Genomic DNA, 18680 nt, shown 5'->3' on the forward strand with positions numbered 1-18680 from the left:
TATAATCTGTACCAATGCAAAATGGAACCATTAATCAAAGAGCTCTGGCAGTAGTACATTGTGTAAAGACACTTATCTAGAGAGCCTGCTGCGTTTGAGTCTCCTATATATCTACAGTAATGCACCTTATTGAGTTAGCAGAATTTAGGGGAGCAATTTGAGAAGTAAAAAACAGCACTGAGGGCGGATTAGGCAATTATATTTTCATAGGATGAGATTGAGATTGGCCCCTCTTTTCACAGGGCTCAGCATGGAGTAGATTAAAGACAGATTCAGAGTTTATGGCTATTAAAAGTGATGGATCTCTACCTTTTCAAATGCAAATTAATCTCAAGTTTATTACAGCCAGTAACTTCAATTAATGTTGTAGAGACTGAGCCTCATAAATTCAAGCTGCAGTTTTGCTGCTGTAAACACCAAACTAAGGCCGATGAATGCTGAGATGTAAGACGACCTGATTTCACTTGCAACATCAAGATTATTGCTATGGTGTAAGCTTATTATAAAGAACTACAATGGGAACTAGTTGAATGTTTTGTTTTGGGATGCTAGTTACAATAAAATTTGTTGCATCAGAGTATCAAAGAAACATCTAGTTCAATATAAAAAATAACTAATAGGGCTCTTTTGGTTACTACTTCACCATGATCAATGTTTAAATAGTACTTTTAAAAAAAAGTAAAGAAATTTTACAAGGCAAAAGGAATATATTGACAAGCTAAGTTTGCATTAGGCAATATCGTGGGGAAAAGCAAGGCAAGGGAGTGATTGCAGCCAGGTCAATGTGTAGTGTGTTTTCAAAACAGACTAACAGTGCAAAAAGTTGACTCTTGTTACTGTTCTAAATTGAAAATTATCATTAGCGGGATTTATTGACAAAGAATTAATGATCAAATGTACTTACTGTATTCTGTGGCTTCACATGTTACTGAGACAACTGTAGCTGTTGAGCTTGGTATCTGCAGCTGAGGCGCATTGATACCTTTTGCAATGCTTTAACAAAACCTCTTTCTTTGACACAATTCTCTGTATTAGTAGTAAGCAACCTTCCTTGATTTTTTTTTTTTTTTCCTTAGCTAGGCTGGCAGACACTGGAAGGTGTTTTAGTAATTGGGGTTTTTTGTAACTGGAAGTCTATATACCTTATGTGTAGAAAGAGTTTGGACTCAAACCTCTCTATCAAAGTCTAAATTTAGATGTGAAGATTGCTCTCCTAGTACAGAAGCTATCTTATCATTCCTAATAGGGGATGTGGCATATGTGCAAAGTATCAGTATTAATTTGATAACAATTTGCCATAATGCCACAGGCAGTAACACAAACTGAATGTGTTCCTATAGGAATTCCTCTAAAATGGAATAAGAATAAAGTGCAAAACACTGAATGATTGTATGCTTTTAATCTCTGAAGGACAGTGTCAAGACTGTCATGGTATGTAGCATTGAGGAGATAATACTAATACTTCTGCAACATGTAGTTATTTGTAAAGTGTTTGATCTAACATCTTGCTTGTATGGTGCACGTTCAGCTCGCCGTCTACAGCTCAGTCCATGGGAGAGCAGCATCGTTAGCAGGCTTCTGACGCCCACTCACTCATTCCTGGCCCGAAGTAAAAGCACAGCTGCATTGTCTGGAGATGCAGGTAAACCTATAAGAACAGAGGCTTCATGTCTCAGCCACTTTTCCAGATTCTCTGTGAGATGTTGTAAAGTTATTGATCTAGTTATGATGTATGGTAGCATCCCAGAATGAGCTTGAATGTCCATGATTACATTGCATGACAGCATGAAAGCTTGTTTGTACACTTGTTCGCTATGCCTCTTTCTCCCACCACCTCTTTCTTAGTTTCTTTTGCCTCGTCATCAATGCAATAAATGAATACAACACACACAGGGCAATAATGTCATGCTGTCTGTGGCTGTTTCAGGAAACGCCCACAATGCTGTAAAGAGCTGATTCAGCACACCCATTGCTAAAGCTGTGAGCTGCTTTCTGCAACAAATAGTTTCACTCTGTGCCAGGGTACTTCCCGCATGGAGCACGTTAGACTTGCAGAAGGATAGGCCCTGGTTGCAGTGGATTTAATAGCACATGAAGTTAAATGTGCAGGTTTAGTGAGGTTACAATAATTGTAAAGTTCTCCGCTCAACCCCAGAACAGCTCTCTGATGTACTACTGAAGGGAAAATTAACATCCAGAAGTGTGAAAATATTGCTAGGTGGTAAATTAAAGCCCAGGCAAAACTGTGTTCCGAAGACAACCAAGCCATACTTGCTTATCATGTGTTTTAAGCACATGACAGCTGCCTCTTCTTTTATCGTAGGATGTTTTATGTTCATGCACTGAGGACTTTACCATTACAATACATTGCTGCATATGCTGAATGTTTAAGTGTAGGCAGGTCTTTCCTGTCTGATATGGACAGGATTTTTATTCTAATTAAATGATGTAGAAGGTAAGAAGGAATAGAGATCTATTAAGATTACTTTTAAAGAAGCTTTCATTTAAGAACTCTTATAACTAATTAGGCTGCAGTACATTTCCACAAGGGTAGCACTGTAGGAGCAAAAATGTGGATGATATGCTGCAAACAGTGGAGTTAACAAGCGCAAAATTCCTTTTCACTCTTCGCAAACAACAGCTTGTAAAATGAATACTTACTGTCATCTACCACACAGGATATTGGGAATTCACCTCTTTATTAGGGAATAGTTGAGAAAGCAGTAACTTAGTTTTGTAAGTGGTTACTTTACTGGAGGAAGCATGAAGGGGTTTTTTTGTGACTGCTATTGTTTATGCTGTGCAATAAGCTCTAAACTGAGTGGAATATTGAGAAAGATTGCAAATGGCAGGAATGACTGATTTGTCAGTCATCAGTCTGAGGTAATTCCCCTGAAATGCCTTCCCTATGCTAACTGGAACTGTACCATCCAGAAGAATAATCTGTCTGCTCATTGTTTTCCAGGTATTATTCTCTAGGAGCAGTAACTGCAGTCCCGTCATGTGGGGCACTTCCTGGAGATTAATGATCAGGTGGTGGTAATGGCTCACAGCTGTGCTCTGAGCATTCAGCTCATCCCAGCCTGTCATTATTCCCTAGAAAATTACCCTGCCCTTTGGCTGTGAAGATAAATTACAATGCAAAAAATCAAAATCAAGTTAAATATGGATTCATGTCCTTAAATTTTTAAGCGAGCTATGAGGGACATCTAACATAAGAGTACGTCTGGATCTTTTTTAAATAACCCTCCAAAACCAAAATGTGTTTTTAAATAACTCTCCAAAAGCTGCTTTGAATAGAAGTAAGCCTGTTGGTACAGGATTCACTGGAAGTGCTTCCAAAAGCATTGTTTGGCAACATCGCAAATGACAATGAACTGCTTGTCTTTTAATACCAATGATGTCATCCTTGGTGGTAACTTCAGATAATCAGCATGCAGCAAGAGAATTGATTCACAGAGGGTGGGAACAACATAAATTATAAGCTGTTTAAAACATTTGTTGTGCCACTTCCTCCTACCTGCTTTAGATACACTCAACAAAAAAAAAAAAAAACCCAAACAAAACTCCCTGTTTTCTTGTTTCTCAATATTTTTAAGTCAGTCATCTTATAATACCTCATTAAACATAAATGTCTGTAAAAGATAAGGCAAGCATGAGTGTCCTTGCTGTGACACTTACATGAGACTCTCTTTATTCATAATGTTAATCCCTCAGTGCAGGAGAATTTGCAGTGTTAGTACTGTTAAGTCTATGAGCTCTTCCTGTAACAGCAGCTGTACTGTTATAAGACTGGGAGAATTAACTGTATGTAGAACTGCATTCTTTCAGGTGTGCTCAGAGAGGGATCTACAGGCAAGAAATATTGTGGGGTTTTTTACCAAGGAAACTGAGCGTGTAATTCTCTTTTCCTTTAAAGAATAAAAACAGATAGGGCAGATACCATATAGGAGCTCTACTTTTCCTTCAAGTAACATGCTGAATAATAATTATGCTAAGACTATATTAAATGACCAGGAAAGACAAACAGGAGAAGACAAATAAACCTCTGCAGTAATAACATTTTTTCCTGGTCTTCTCCTTCAGTTTAATCAGGAGGAAGTCCAAGAATACTTCGCTGCAAAAAGTTCCCTGTGATACGTTTTTGTAGTGTCAGAATTGTCTTTGAATATGCAGTCAGAACACCGTATACCTCATAACCTGCTATTGGCAGGAGATCTTTTGGTAATAGTCTTTTGTCCTTGTGCAAACCAAGGAAGACTGCCATCCTAGTTATTCACTCAAATATTAATTTCCAAGTTGAGTTGTTGATTTTTAGCCTGCTTTTTGTAATGTGTAAAATAGTTTGCTGTTGAGAATGTATTTGAGTCAGCTGTTATTCTAGCATTATCAAGAAATATTAGAAGTTCTTACGTGGCTGGGCTTCAGATATTCCTAAAAGAAGGATTTATAAAAACACATCACTTGCTAAAAATTGTAGACAGCAATTTCATTGATTTCCTAGAGGAAACTGTTTTGTGTTGTTAATTTTTTGATCTTTGTGTGTATGCCTCCTTTTATTTTCTTCTGCTTCCAGAACCAATTAATAGGCATTCTGATTTTAGTTTGATTGTTTTCTGTTCCGAATGCAGTTGAAACTCATGTCAGTGCATATACTAAGCTAGTCAGTCAGACCAGTCATTGTGTCCACTGCTTTTTCAGAACCACCAGTTGTACAAAAACTTTACAGAAAAACATTGTTACTTTCTACTACCCAGTTATGTGGCATACTTAATTTATTTAAAATAAATTGTTATTTTACAACTGGAAAAGTACATGAGTGTCTATTGAAATTGTGTCATTACTATGTGTGGCCAAGCTAGTGTATCAAATGATGGTTCTGACTTGAGAATTAGTCATTCCTCTATGTATTAATACCTTCTTTCTTTTCTGTCTTTCTCTGTTGTTTCTGTTCCTGATGGCTTTCCTCTATCAATTCTCCAATGCTGCTCTATAATTAAAATTAATAAATTAAAAAACCAACCAACACCGTAGTTATCCCCATTTGTCCCCGTTCAGCATCTTGCAGCCCCATCAGTCCTCTGTCCTACAAGACCATGAACTGTAGGAATCCAGGAGACCGAGCAAAACTTTATGCCTCTACTGATACTGTGGGACGTAGGAGAACGACGCATCTTGCAGGGGTAAGCATGACAGTTGTACGTAAGCTAGTGTCTCATGCCATGAACACCTGATTGCATTGCTTGTTAGGACAGGAATAGTTGCAAGGATACTTGACTAAGTCTGATCCTCCTCTCTGCGCTGTCCCCACCCCCTCCAATTTGTTTCATAGTTGGCTGGATTTTAACTGAAGTATTATTATGTGGTGACATGGCCTGATAGTACACCAAAGAATCTGCGTAGAAAAACACTCATGTTTGCAGAATGACTGCCTTAGCCTCTCATGAGGCATAGAGGCAGCCAGTGTGTGCCCTCTTCTCAAGTGGATTCTTTGCTGCCTTCTAAGGTCCAAGCTGGTGTTGCAGCTTTTCTCTCAGTGGGGAATCTGTTTTTCCCAGCAACCTGTTTTCATAAAGCCTGTAGAACTTCATATCTTCTGAGGCCTCTAGTAAATTCAGCTGAGCCCCCCCCCAGAGGGGGGAAGGCATGCACTCGCACATGTCCATATACATAAGCACACAGAGCACTGTCACTTCAGCTTTACTTTCTTAGGAGACCAGGCTAGTAAACTTTTCCTTGTTGAGAAGGAAGAGGTTGGTTTAAGAGCATGGTTTGTAAGCAAGGCTTCCCACAGATCACCTGCTCATTCTGAATGATTTGGTAGCAGTACTGTGACTGATCTGAGCTTTCAGGGGAAATCAGAACAGTGTGATACAGGCAGGCTGAATTAATGTTGACTGTGCTCCAAGCCAACGCGATGCAGTCAGCTCCAGTTCAGATATCATTTGCTGAACCTGAGCAGTTGTATTTTTCCTTGTACTCTACAGCCAGAGTTTGTTTAGAGTGTGAGAAGAGTGAAGTCATCTCTGCAAATGATTGTATAAGGGGTGCTTGCATTTTCATTTGGCCTGATGGGCAAAGTATCAAGAGGCAGTGCTGCTATTGACATCCTTGTTGAAAGCAGTGTTAATGAAAGTTGCATGAATCATAGCCGGTACCTAATCGTTCAGGCAGATGGTAGTATATTGAAGTTTAAGTTAAGGCACAGCACTGGGATGTATCTGTAGAGAAATCTCTTAGTATGCACATAATGCATTGCAACCTCCAGGGCTATCAGTTTAGCACCTCTTGGATTTTTCTCATTGTGAGTATTTTGGGTTTTGCTTTTGTTTTTTTTTGTTGTTTCATTTTCTTTTCAATGAAAAAGAAGAAAGGTTGATTATTTTGGTGGAAGAGACAATGTAAAAATGTTGTTAATACAAAAAGAACTGTTTTCAGTAGCCTGTATGGTGTGGAGAATCTTCTATTCTTCTGTAAACTTTTGGAGGAATTCAGTTTTTTACTTTTCTGATACTAAGAAAAATTTTCTGATGCTCTGTTTTCAATACTAATGAAGTAGATCCAGTATAGAGAGTTATTGCTAGCAAGCCAAAATTCTTCTTCATTGTAATGCATTTATTCTTTGATAACTCAGGTGATTATCATATTAATCAGTAGATACCTGGTAAATTATACTGCCCAAGAGCTGGCTAATTACTCTTGATGGTCTCGATCCTGAAGTCATTGCCCTATTGCTAATATTAGGTTGCGTTTTTGGCAATTTAAAATAACTAATTTTAACCATAATGACCCAAAAAGCCCCTTTTGGATTTGTGAAGATAAACCAAGGGTTTATGTGCTCATGAAGTTGTTTTCAGTTTTTCTTTTCCAGTTGTTAACCTGGTTTTCAGTTAGGATGAGCATTGCAGAGGTCTCTGCTAGTGAGATTCTAAAGCAGCATGGTACACATGCTGCAGGGGTTGTGTGTAAGCCCCAGCCAAGCTGGTGAGTAGCACCCCTTCTGCATCACATCAGCTGAATGGCAGTGTACTCTCCAGTATTCCCATTCTTCAGATTCACAGAGTCTGAGCTAATTATTCTGAAAACCTGAAGTTTTCCATCTAGAGTTAAATGGAGGAAGTATATAGATGCCTAAATTCTGATGTATTCCTTTAAACCAATAGTTCTAGTAATACAAGCTAGAGCTATAACAGAAATATTTTAAAAAATAAAATCCTGACATGAGAAATAAGGGGAAATCACTTTCATGTATAAGAATCAATGGCAAAAAAAGTATGCGCTGTGAAATGATCCAAGAAGAAAAGAATAGGGTAACTGTTGTACCACATTTGAGGGCTTTGAGGGCATCTGTGGTGTTCACATATAAGCATGAAAGCAAAAAGCTTGTGCTACATAGGGACTGTGACTAAGTGTGAGCCTAGGGGAGTGTGTGTGTGGAGGGGGGGGAGTGTTTAGCTCTCACTTCAAATGAAATCCAAGGTTTATTGGGGAGTAGTGGAACGTACTGTGTGGTGATCAGCAAAGATCAAACCTTAAAAGGTAACTTTTTCCCCATGTAAAAATAAGCCTCTGCAAATTAGCCCATTACATCTTAAGACAGTAGAGAGTACGATGAAGGAGGATTCTTGTTGTCAAATGCATATTTACTGACAAAGATGGTGGCAGATTTACAAGAGCTATATTAATGAACTTGTTATTGTTAAACAGGCTGTAGAAAATACTGACTCAGCACTGCTTTTTCTCAGCCCCCCCAACCCCTCATCCTTCACTGAGCTTGCTTTGCTTTCGTTAGGCATGTGAACCCTCGCTTGACTTTGTCTTTTTTTTTTTTTTGGCTGAACTATAGACTGACAAAAAAGAAAAGGAGAGAGACCATTTGTCATCCAGCTTCTCAGCCAGCTTTAAAGGAGGTCATTTTTCTTCTAACCCCAAAGCTAGATCACCAGCTCCCTCTCCAGTTTGGTAAGCCAAGTACATGCTTAGCTGGAGGTTGAGCTATAGGCAGCTGTGATTGATTGTTCTATTAATTGAATGTGAAACAGTGCAAGCTTATTTGGTGATGTAGGTGTTTTCCCTCTGCAACAAAGGAAAAACATTCTTGCTTTTAGAAAAATATGACTGCTGCTTTAAGGAAGGGGAAGAAGGAGGAAATTACCAGGTTTCTTCCCTCTTGGGTGGGCTCAGTGCTCACACATCTAGACAGTTGCAGAGAGAGTTGCATTTTGCATGAAAGCTAATTGGTTGCTCCAGCAGTCCTGCTTGATAGCAGAGAAATAGAGAAGTTCATTTATTTTTAGCTATTGTAGTTGTAGAGGTGATATGTAGGTGGTTTCCAGCAGAGCATGTCTGATAGTGATTGTCACTCTTTGTGGTTGCACAGGCATGCGTCAAAGTCTTTGCCTTTTTTGCCTGGCACACCCAAGCAGGTAACTTCCCCACCTGGTTCCTCCAAAATTTCCTCTGCTCAAGCACGTCCTCCTTCTCCTGGCAACATCCGGCCAGTCAAAAAAGAGGTCAAACCAGAGAGTGAGAAGAAAAGACAAGAAAAGGATGCTGAAAAGGCCAATGAGGAGAGGATGGAAGAGAGTAAAGGAACTTCAGCAGGTACTGGAGAATCTGCAAGTCAGGAAGAGCTCACTGTCCGGGCAGAGCTCGCTCAAGGTAAGGAGAGATCCTCCTTTAGGTTAAGGAATGTCCAAGACTTACGTTCTTCCCTCCCTTTCTCAGAAATGATGTAGCTTTCAGCAGTTCTCTATCAAGTCCTAATATAAATTCTTCAGAATGTTCCTGCAGATTTATGTTCATTGAGAAAAGTATCAACAGGTTGAAGTCCTCCTGCTTGTTAACAGTGAAAACAACATGCAAACCTGCCTTGCACAGCGTGGCTTCACAGCCCTCTTCTCTGCCCTTTTGGACTGTGATTTTGTTGCTTAAATCATGACACAGCTTCTTTTCAAACCATTGAATTAAAGTAATAATGATCTGAAGACTAATGGTATGGGAAGCCATCACATAAGGTAGTGTGAACAGTGAGAATGTCCAGCTCTGCTGGACACTCAGTACAGTTGTGCTGATAAGACTACCAGCTTACCTATGATATTGCAAAAGTACCACATAATGGGAGAGATTAGCAGGATAAAGTAGAATGCAGAGGAGAACAAAGGAGAAAAGTAAAGAGGAATAGGCAGAATTTTTCAGGGAAAATTAGTTATTTAAAAAAACATATATTCAACAAACAAAAAGACCCCACACCAAACCGCACAAACCCTGAAAAGCAGCAAGGCAGAAAAGGATGTACACACAAAATAAAACAATGATCATAAAGTGTAGGAAGGGCAAAAGGTAAATCTGAAAATGAAAATTGTAGGTTTTTTCTAGCAGACACTTTAGTCTATTGTAAAAATGGCATAAACTGTCTGTCTCGCAGATGGCATAGAATGGCCATTGTGACCACTGGGATTCCCAGGATGGGTTCCTTAGGATTCTGAATTTAAAATTCATAGGTTCCCTTGTGATTGTCCTTCAGAAAACACTTTTAAGTTTTAATAATCTCACATTTAACTGCAGGGTATGTAGTTGTGGGTTGTTCTGTGAGAAGACCTGATGTGATTGATTTCTTTTGTTAATAAGTTCTGTTATAGTAGTTCCAGTCTGATACACAGGTCCTACCACACAAGGTGCAACCCCACGAAAAGCTAGAGATTTACAATAATAAATGGATGCATCTGTCCACGGGCATGTAAAGAAGATATGAGAAAGTTGCCATGTTAGCATGGGCTTTCACTGCTCTTCTGATAACCTTTTGCTTGCTTCCTTTTAAGAAGAATGCTTCCTTTTAAAAGGATTTCAGGGATACCACTGAGATAACTTTGCAAATGTTTACAAGCTGTAGTTCCCCAGTACAAGGTGCAGACAGAGAAACATCATCATGCTTGTTTGACAGTTTAGCTCAGGAGGAAGAGAGACTCAACTTCTTTGCAGAGTCAGTCAATATTTGGGTTTGTGACAAGGTCACTTAGTATGGAAACAGGTTATGTGTGATAAAGATAGTCAAAAGTGAAGTAGTTTGTATTCACAGCAAAGAAACAAGTAGTGAAGAGGGGCAGAAGAGAAGGATACTGTAGTCAAAGTGGTGAGCAGCACATCAAATTGGATGTCTTTTGCCAAAGCTAGAGGGAAGTGATGGTTGGGACCAAAGATTGAGACCTCAGGCATTTAACACGTGAGGTTAGAGGACAGGCTTTGTACTGCAGATGGAGGCCCAAACTGCCAAAACTTAGCCACTGGTTGAATGCAAGAATCTAGAGAGGGGCAAGTGCAGTATTTGGAGCTAGAAGGACGTTACTGATGTCTCCTAGGTCTGTGTTGCAGGTGAACATAGCTGATTTCTGCCAATTAACTGAACTGGCCTTTAACCTGTCTGGCTCAGCTACCTGCTAGTTGTGTAGTCACAGGAGCCAGGACGTCAGCACGTAATGATGACTGATGGAGCTATTCAAGCTTTTGCAGGTAGATCTCATGTGGCTTTACTAACAGCAATAAAGTTTTAAAGGTATTTTGGGTGTGCGTGTGCAAGCTCTTGTCATCTTTTCTGACAGCAGGGCAGGTGTGCATTAAACAGGTTACTTGTTATGCTGCCAGCTTCAGCACCTGAGACAAGAAGTGAGCCCCAAGCAGCACAAATCCGTGCTCCCTTCAGGAGTGACAGCACTGCCTTGGTCCGTGTTAGTAAATTAACAAGGGCCGAGGTGGAGGAACTCTGTCACTTATATGGTTTGATTATTACAAAAGCTCTCTGGTATGTTTCTGATCCAGGTTGTAATTGCAGCCCCACGTTTTCTTACCTTCTGTCCCCTAGGCTACTAAGAGTATAGCTGTAAAGGTCTCCCAAGCGTTAGGGTGATCAGGTTACTCACCTTTTTATGTTTGACCATCCCAGAATTTTCTGAGTTCCCAGCTACATCTTGGAGGTTAGCCCAGGCCTGGACTCTTTCCTAGGGGTAGACTGAATACCTGTTTTGGTAACATGAGAGACTAGTGCTCTGGCAGAGGCTAAATTGTACCAGCTCACCTCAGGGCTGGAGAACAGGCCCTGGCACTTTTTAAATTACTGGTGTACATGTATCATTTGAATTCAAGGTGAAAGCCCTGAAGCAGTTATAGAAAGACCTGTGTGGGTTTTACTTGATAGAAGAAGAGAGCAGAGAGGTCAGCAGATGTGAGCATTCAGCATAGAGAAGGCAGCTGAATTTGTGTTTGTATACATGACAAGATGTAGGAAGGGGGAATCAGGGAGGAAACCCCTCTTGAAAGTTGTTAGGGAGGTGAGGAAAATGCTGTAACGTTCCAAAGGGTGGTTAGAAATGCAGATTTAAAATAATCTCCTGGCTGTTCCTGATTACTTACTTTACATGTAATCTTACCAAGATCAGAATCTGATTCCGTTGACAGCTTCAAAGTCTTCCCTGTCCATGTTTGTCTGCATTACCAGATGCGATTACCCTGGGAATGCTTCCTTCCTAGCTGTTTGTTGGTAATGGTCCCTGGCCTCTAGAGACGTGCAGTTGAGCTGCTCTGTATCTGTGCTAGAGAATGCTGGGCAAGCAAAGGCGCTATTAAGATTTGAACACAAGCTGTAGTTCACCAATAGTGGCAAAGCTTGTTAAGGAGCTGTGTTCTGGTCCCATGAGTTGCCTCAGGTTGGAGTAAACTGCAAAATTGGTGATGGTTTTGTGTCCTACCCTTATTGCAGATCACTTCAGACAGTTGATGTTTGAGATCACCAAGTCACCAAAAGTGATTGGCCTATCACCAAAAAGTCTGGCTCTTCTCTTCAGATGTAGACTATCATACAGAGTAAAATGTAATAGTGCAATGTTTCATTTCTGCTCTCCAAATAGAATTGGGCAAACTTAAGAAATGTGATGGTAGGTACTTGCTGAGTCAGCATAACTCCTGTTGAGCACCCATCAGCATTTATTCTTTGGACAGAAAAGATCTTTCAACTGCACCTGCTTTCACATATCCTGTAAAAACAAACTTCTATTAAGGAGTATGAATCCCTAGCATCTAGAAACTTCTTCTTTCTCTGAATCATTTATAAAACCGTGTAAGCTTGAAAATATTTTACAGAGTATTTGAAACTATTTTCTGTTCCTTTCAAGAGTGTCATCTTGGCTACTGTGTCGGTACAAACTAGTTTTCCTTCCCATCTGTTTCAGCAGCCAGCCCATCCCTACCTCCTGCTCCGCCACCTCTTTCTCCACCCCCAGCCCCCACAAAGACCTCTGCAGGTACAACTGACCCTGAAGAAGCAACAAGGCTGCTGACTGAGAAGAGGCGCCTTGCCCGTGAGCAGCGGGAACGGGAGGAGCAAGAAAGGAGGGAGAGAGAAGAGCTTGAAAGGTGATTCTAGACCTCTGCAGTGGAGAAGATACGTTTTTAGCAGCTGCTTGTGTATATTCTGTTGTTATATAGTGATATATGAAGCACAGTACTGAAGTGCAGGAGGCACGAGTTCCTCCCCGAAAATGAATTTTCATGTTGGGGTTTTTCGTAGGTGCAGTATTACCTAAGCAGATCTCTAAGGTTAAAACTTATCCCAAATAGTGCTTTAAAATAGTACAGGAGGAGAGAGCAGATCCTTGCTGTAGTGATTCATTGTTTCCTCAGAGATAAATAAAGCTATACTTGTTTATTCTAGCTAGGGAACCCTGTACAGCTGTTTTCAACTTTGTGATTGGGACAATGTCTCTTACTTTGAATTGTAAGATCTCTACCATGGGTGGTGTTTAGGTGTCCAACAGCTGTGACTTAAAGCTCTTTGTTTTCTCATTTAAAATCAAGACCCCCAACAGTTTTGGAGGGTAATTGATGTTGCATCTCATTTTTTTTACTAGAAAATGAGTAGCCTGTCTGGATACTTATGACTGTGGCTATAACAGAAGTTGAGTGCCTTTTTAAAGGGATGCCATGCCTTTGGAATTTGTGGGAGTTCTTTGACATTGTCGAACACAAGAACGAGGCAGAGCCAGTTAAAATAGCCTGGCTTTCCAAAAGGCTCGCAACACGGTCCCTCTCAAAAAGGGTTTTAAAGAAAATAAGCTGCTGTGGCATAAGAGTAATATGGTGAATAAATACTAAGACTGAAAGATCGAAAACAAAAGGTAAAGAATAATCAGATTTTACAGTGAGAGGAGTTTTCAGTCTCTGTTCAGTGCCTTCATAAATGAACTTGAAAGGACTTGTAACCAGTCAGATAATGCTGGTCTTCACTAAGATAAAGCAGTTGTGAAGAGTTTCAGACATATCTTATATTGCTGAGATACAAGATGGAAGCTGAATTGCCATACTGCTAAGCATAAAGGAATGTGTATAAGAAATAATCCTAACTTAACTCCTGTGGTGGTGGTGGTCTCTGGGCTAATTATTTCGGAGGAAAGAGATCTTGTTTGGAATTGAGTGTATGTCAACAAAATTAATTAACTGTTAGGAGTTACTGGAAAAGGAGAATAAAATGAAGATGTCATTCTGAACTTTCTAAGGTGAATCCACTTGTTGAATGTTGAGTTTTACATTTTTTGAGATAGTAAATTTAGTAAAACTAGTAAAATAAGTGCAGACAGCCATCAAGGAAGATCACAAGTATAGAACAGTTCCCATATGAAAATCTGTTAAACAGATGAGGATTCTTCAGCTGGGAAGACCATCTGCCCTCTACTTCTGAGTGGGGATATGATAAGCTACAAAGTTCTAAATAATTTGGGTAACATCAAAGGTGAAGAGGAAAACTTATTCAATCCCATAATACAAGGATGAGGTGGCATTACGTGAGGTTAGGAGGTAACATTCAAAAATCAGCAGAATTAGATACTTTTTTTTAAATTCAGGAGTCATTGCCACAAGATAAGGTGGGTGCCGAAAATGTATACTATTTCAAAATATGATCAAATGAAATTACAGGAAGAAGTGTTTTGCAAGATGCATTAAAGTCAATGATACTGTTTCTGACTCAGAAAGTACCTGAGTCATAGATCAGTGGAAGTTATGCATATGCTGGAGAAGTATAGGTATTGCCTTGCAAAGTTTTTATGTTCCATAGGGCTTTACCTTTGGCCCTTGCTGGAAGCAGAACAGACAACTTGGCTTGACCCAATTCAGGTGTTTTGATGCTCTTATGAATGAGAGAGCAGTGCAACCTTTATCCAGCTGTTCTGCAGTGCTGGGGTCTTGGGTCAAGAATCTGGTGGTTTGGGTTTTTTTTTTCCTTTTTTTTACTTACTTTTTCTTATGCTTGTTTCATGATTGCAGGCAAAAGAAGGAGGAGTTGTCACAGAGGATAGCTGAAGAAAGAGCTCGCCGAGAAGAGGAAGAAGCTCGCAGACAGGAGGCGAAAAAAACCCAAAAGGATGCAGAGGAGCAGCGGGAAAAGGAAGAACGGCTGCGCAGACAGGCAGAAGAGAGAGAACAGAAGGAGAAAGAAGAGATGGAACGCATTCAGAAACAAGTATGCTCCCCTCCTGGAATTTCTGTGCCAGCCTGGTTGGCAGCGAAGTGGATGAAGCAACACCTCTTCTGCAGCACCTAGATTAGAAGGATACCTAAAATTTAACTGCTATATATAAAGTGAATAGGGTTGAGGCAGAGTTCATTCCATAGAATGAGTTCAAAGAGTAAAGATGTTTCTTCTTGACAAAGAAGGAATTGACTTTTGTTTTGTTTTTTTCCTCTCTAGAATTTATTTAGAACAAATCCTTTCCTATTCCTGATTTTGTGATGAAAAAACCAGTAAGAGTTGTATTGGGGGATTTTAATGAATGGTGTTATGCCAGAGAACTCTTTGTCCCCACAGTTATAGAAAGTCTAGATGCCAAGATAACTAACTATTCAGAGTGTTGGAGACCTAGCACTGCTGAGTTCTAATACTATGCCCAATATTGCTTTTGTGTGGGGCTAGTGGGAAGGGGTAGGTTTTGATCACTTTAATCAAGCCAAGGAGAACCTTTACCCTGTGCAGTCCTCATGAAATCAGAGCAGCTACTGAAAAGACATAAGAGCAAATAAATCAAAATACAATTTTTCAAGTGCTCTCATTTTTGATGGGCATAATGTTGGTTTACTACCTTCAGGAGGGGCTGTGGTAAGCATTTTGGATAGGATTCTTCTCTTCTTGCACATGCTCTTACCTTGTGCTTGTGCTTTCTCGCCCCCAAAATTCAGTGCTTCCATCTGCCTCGTAGACATTAGTTTTGTCTTCTGGTATATAATTAAATGTATGCTTCTGAAAATAAATGTTTAAAGGATTGTGTTAGTAAACATAGCTCAGAAACTGCAGTTTTCTTTTTCAGAAGGTGTATGCTGCTTTCTTTGAAATGCTAAACTGAGGTACATCCCCAGTTTAGCACTCGCAGATAATGCATGGCCAAGTTTTTTTTGATGTTACGGCCTTAACAAATGAACTGTTGTAGTAGTTCCATCATACAACACTGTCAGGGAGCAAGGCCTCTCTACAGTATATTCCAGACAAGTTTTACGTTTAATCAAAAGAGCAGGAATGGAAAGCTTGTGCAAATGTACCTGTGGCTGTTTGTCCTTGATCTCATTTAGCCAAACAAAACACTCTACTGCTTTTGTTCTGAGTCTCAAAAACATCCACCACTCAAAACATGAATCTCTTGAATACTTTCCTGGCTGCTGTTTTCATGCTGAAGGTTAGGAAATGTATTCCTCATTTGTCATCTGGTGTGCTTTCATGCACATGCCCTAGAAAAGGCACAGAAACAAATATGATGCCCATTGTTTAGTTATGCATCTCTTAATGCTATGCAAAACATGGAAATTAATCAAGAAATATGCATATCAGTCTGAAAAGATTGTTGGTGACTTGTAAACCCCAAAAGTGTCTTTTCAGGGTGTTATAGATATGCATAGTTAAGCAGATATCAGTGTAAATCTGTCCTTAAATAGTAAATTATTCGTCACTTCTTTTACCATCAACTCAGAAAGAAGAGGAAGCTCGCCTACGGGAAGAGGCAGAGCGGATTCGATTAGAACGTGAAAAGCATTTCCAAAGAGAAGAGCAAGAGCGCTTGGAAAGGAAGAAGGTAACTCAATACATGCAGAGAAACTGTTAATTAATTTTGCCTTGGCAGTTTGCTTCCACGTCAGCTGTAGAAAGTTATCCACGATATAAATGTACCCTCAGAAAAGCTACAGTCCTCATCTGCATAGCCTGATGTGAAAGTGAAGGGAATATTGCCAACAGTAATAAATAATTCATCTTTTTGCAATAAACAGATGCAACTGATAAATGACAAGCAGTTGTGGTTTGGGAGAGATTTTTAAATTAATGCCAGCAAACATTATTTTTATCCCTTTACATTTCATTGTAGAGGCTTGAGGAGATCATGAAGAGAACCAGGCGTGTAGAAGCTGTAGATAAGGTCAGTGCTGCTACTTAACACGTGTAAGTATTGGGCATGTTTAATTTCTTTAGTGCTGTTTTTAATTCACAGAACTGTGCTTCCTTTGTAGAAACCAAATGACCAGCAAAATGGACATATATCAAAGGCAAATATTACTGGAGAAGCAGGTATTGTGTTGAACTGTGCCCTGAGCGCAACAAGTGAATAAATGCCTACTAAGCACAATGATTTGAGATACAGTTCTGAAACTTGGCATGCTAATTGCAGTAAAGAAAACCACGAGAGCAGTATAACTGAGGGTCTTAGCAAACATTATTTATTTAGCCTTTCTGTATAGGTAGTTAGCCATTACTAAATGTGTCAGCTGTTTCAGCAACTTTGTTACGTTGGTGTTTGACGAGAGGGAGTTGCTTACCAAGTTTGTTTATAAAATGAAAAGAAACAAATTCTTTTCTGATCACAAAAGAAGCTGATTCTATAGTTTCTTTTGCATAGTATTACAGACGTGGTTGTTGCAAGCTTATTCCATTTTTACAGCGTTATTTCATCTCAGTCTTCAAAACAAACTGTTCATTATCCAAACAGCTCTCTGTGGTTTCTCTCTTCCACACCTGCTGCATTATTCACTTGGTCTTAATTTCTATTTCTTTCAAAATTCAGCTCCTACAAAAACTTAGAGTTTCTCTGTCACACCTACACTTCCCATCTTCCCTTCTGTCTTTTTTTTTCCCTGGTCATTTTAGGTAGTTCACTATAAGATTTTAATACTTAAAATGAAGGAAGCAAAATAAAATGTAGCTCATTCAACAATCACCAAGTATGAATTAGCAGTATTTAAAGATACTGAAGTCAAGCTATCGAGCTGTTGTAGCATAACACGTTAAATGACATTAATCTTTATTCCTCTTTTGTGTTTGAGTTGAATAACATAGAGGACAAATAACAACACTGGCTGCAAGTACTGCTTTTTTTAATGTTTAAAGTGAATGCTATAATTAGCACTGCCAGGAAACCTTTTGACACAGATTTCATTATGTGTTTGGAAGTTATTTGTTTACATATTATCTTGGGGGCGGGGGGGGGAGTTTGAGAACTGCTAATACAGAATGCATTTGGGATGCCATCTTTTGCTGCAGGCACTGTTGAAGGTGCTATAAACCACTCAAATAATTCTTGAAGCTATAAATGGCTCTATAACCTGTGGCTAGCACTTTCCTGCCTGAGGTGGAAGACAAGTAGCCAGTTTTCTAAGGCATACGAGAATTTAGACCTCCATTTCCCCAGGCCGAAGGGTAGGCTGGAGTCCTGGAGGGACTGGATAAGGAGAAAACTGCGCTCACCTTCAGGGCTGCTCTACTGTTTAGCTTTGCTTTATCTATTGAGTTAAAGGTATGAATGAATGGACATATTTCAGCCAACTCTAACTTTACATATTACGCTCTAACAGACTTCTGACTATACACAAATGGTGATTATTTTTTTTTTTTCAGTCTTACTGTTTGGCAAAATATGAGGAGACCTTTTTGGGAACGGCCAAACCACACAGTGAAACAAAATCCATCACCTTTTTGTTATTTGTGTGGCCTCTGCTTCAAAATAGGAGATAACTCTGCCTTTCCAAAGCAGAACAACTTTCTTCTGCTTTTCTCTTTTAAATGTTAAAGCAAATGTATTTTCCTCTTGTTTCACTTGTAGAAGCACCAAAACCTGTATTGCTTTCATGTAAAAACTTGCCAAAGATCAGACTAACACACTCAGTGTAAAAGACTTCAGCCCAAGCATTTAAAGCATAGCAAAACAAGAGCAGCTGAAGGAGGTTTTGGGTAACTGAGATAAACGTGTCCAAGCCTATGAATACTAAATTGTCCTTGTGATTATCGTAACAGATGCTAGTATGGGTGGGGTGCAATTGCTTCCTCTTACTGAGCTGTGTGTGAATCAGTGTGACTGTAGATACAATGCAGAAGGCTGTAGTTGTACTTTAAACGAAGGTCCTGAGGCAGGCCGATAACATCTATTGTATGGTCTTTGGATGAGGCATAAGGATACTCTAATTTTATGGCGCTCTTCCAGCATTTTATAGTAGTGATTTGGTACTTGTTGAAAGAAGTATCCTTCCCATGGAGATTTTTATCTCTTGATTTCCTTTTTGGTTACAGTCAGTGATCAACATGGGAACCAGGAAATACCAGTGTATGGAATTGATGATGTTCCAGTGTTCTCCTATTCAATTCTCTATTGCTACTTGAAAAGTGC

The 18680-nt window shown here is 39.6% G+C and overlaps 1 protein-coding gene across 1 annotated transcript in view; it reads left to right on the top strand.

The window, feature by feature from the left end:
* Window positions 1–18680, top strand: part of MAP7 (microtubule associated protein 7) — a 104478-nt gene that overhangs the window by 78122 nt on the left and 7676 nt on the right. Inside the window, 9 exon segments of the mRNA XM_059831417.1 lie at window positions 1529–1642; window positions 5035–5183; window positions 7847–7962; window positions 8381–8661; window positions 12222–12405; window positions 14311–14506; window positions 16002–16103; window positions 16392–16442; window positions 16534–16591. Of these exon segments, the coding sequence (XP_059687400.1) occupies window positions 1529–1642; window positions 5035–5183; window positions 7847–7962; window positions 8381–8661; window positions 12222–12405; window positions 14311–14506; window positions 16002–16103; window positions 16392–16442; window positions 16534–16591 (1251 nt within the window).

Source organism: Gavia stellata, chromosome 2 (genome assembly GCF_030936135.1).
Source record: "Gavia stellata isolate bGavSte3 chromosome 2, bGavSte3.hap2, whole genome shotgun sequence".
Lineage (NCBI taxonomy): Eukaryota > Metazoa > Chordata > Aves > Gaviiformes > Gaviidae > Gavia > Gavia stellata.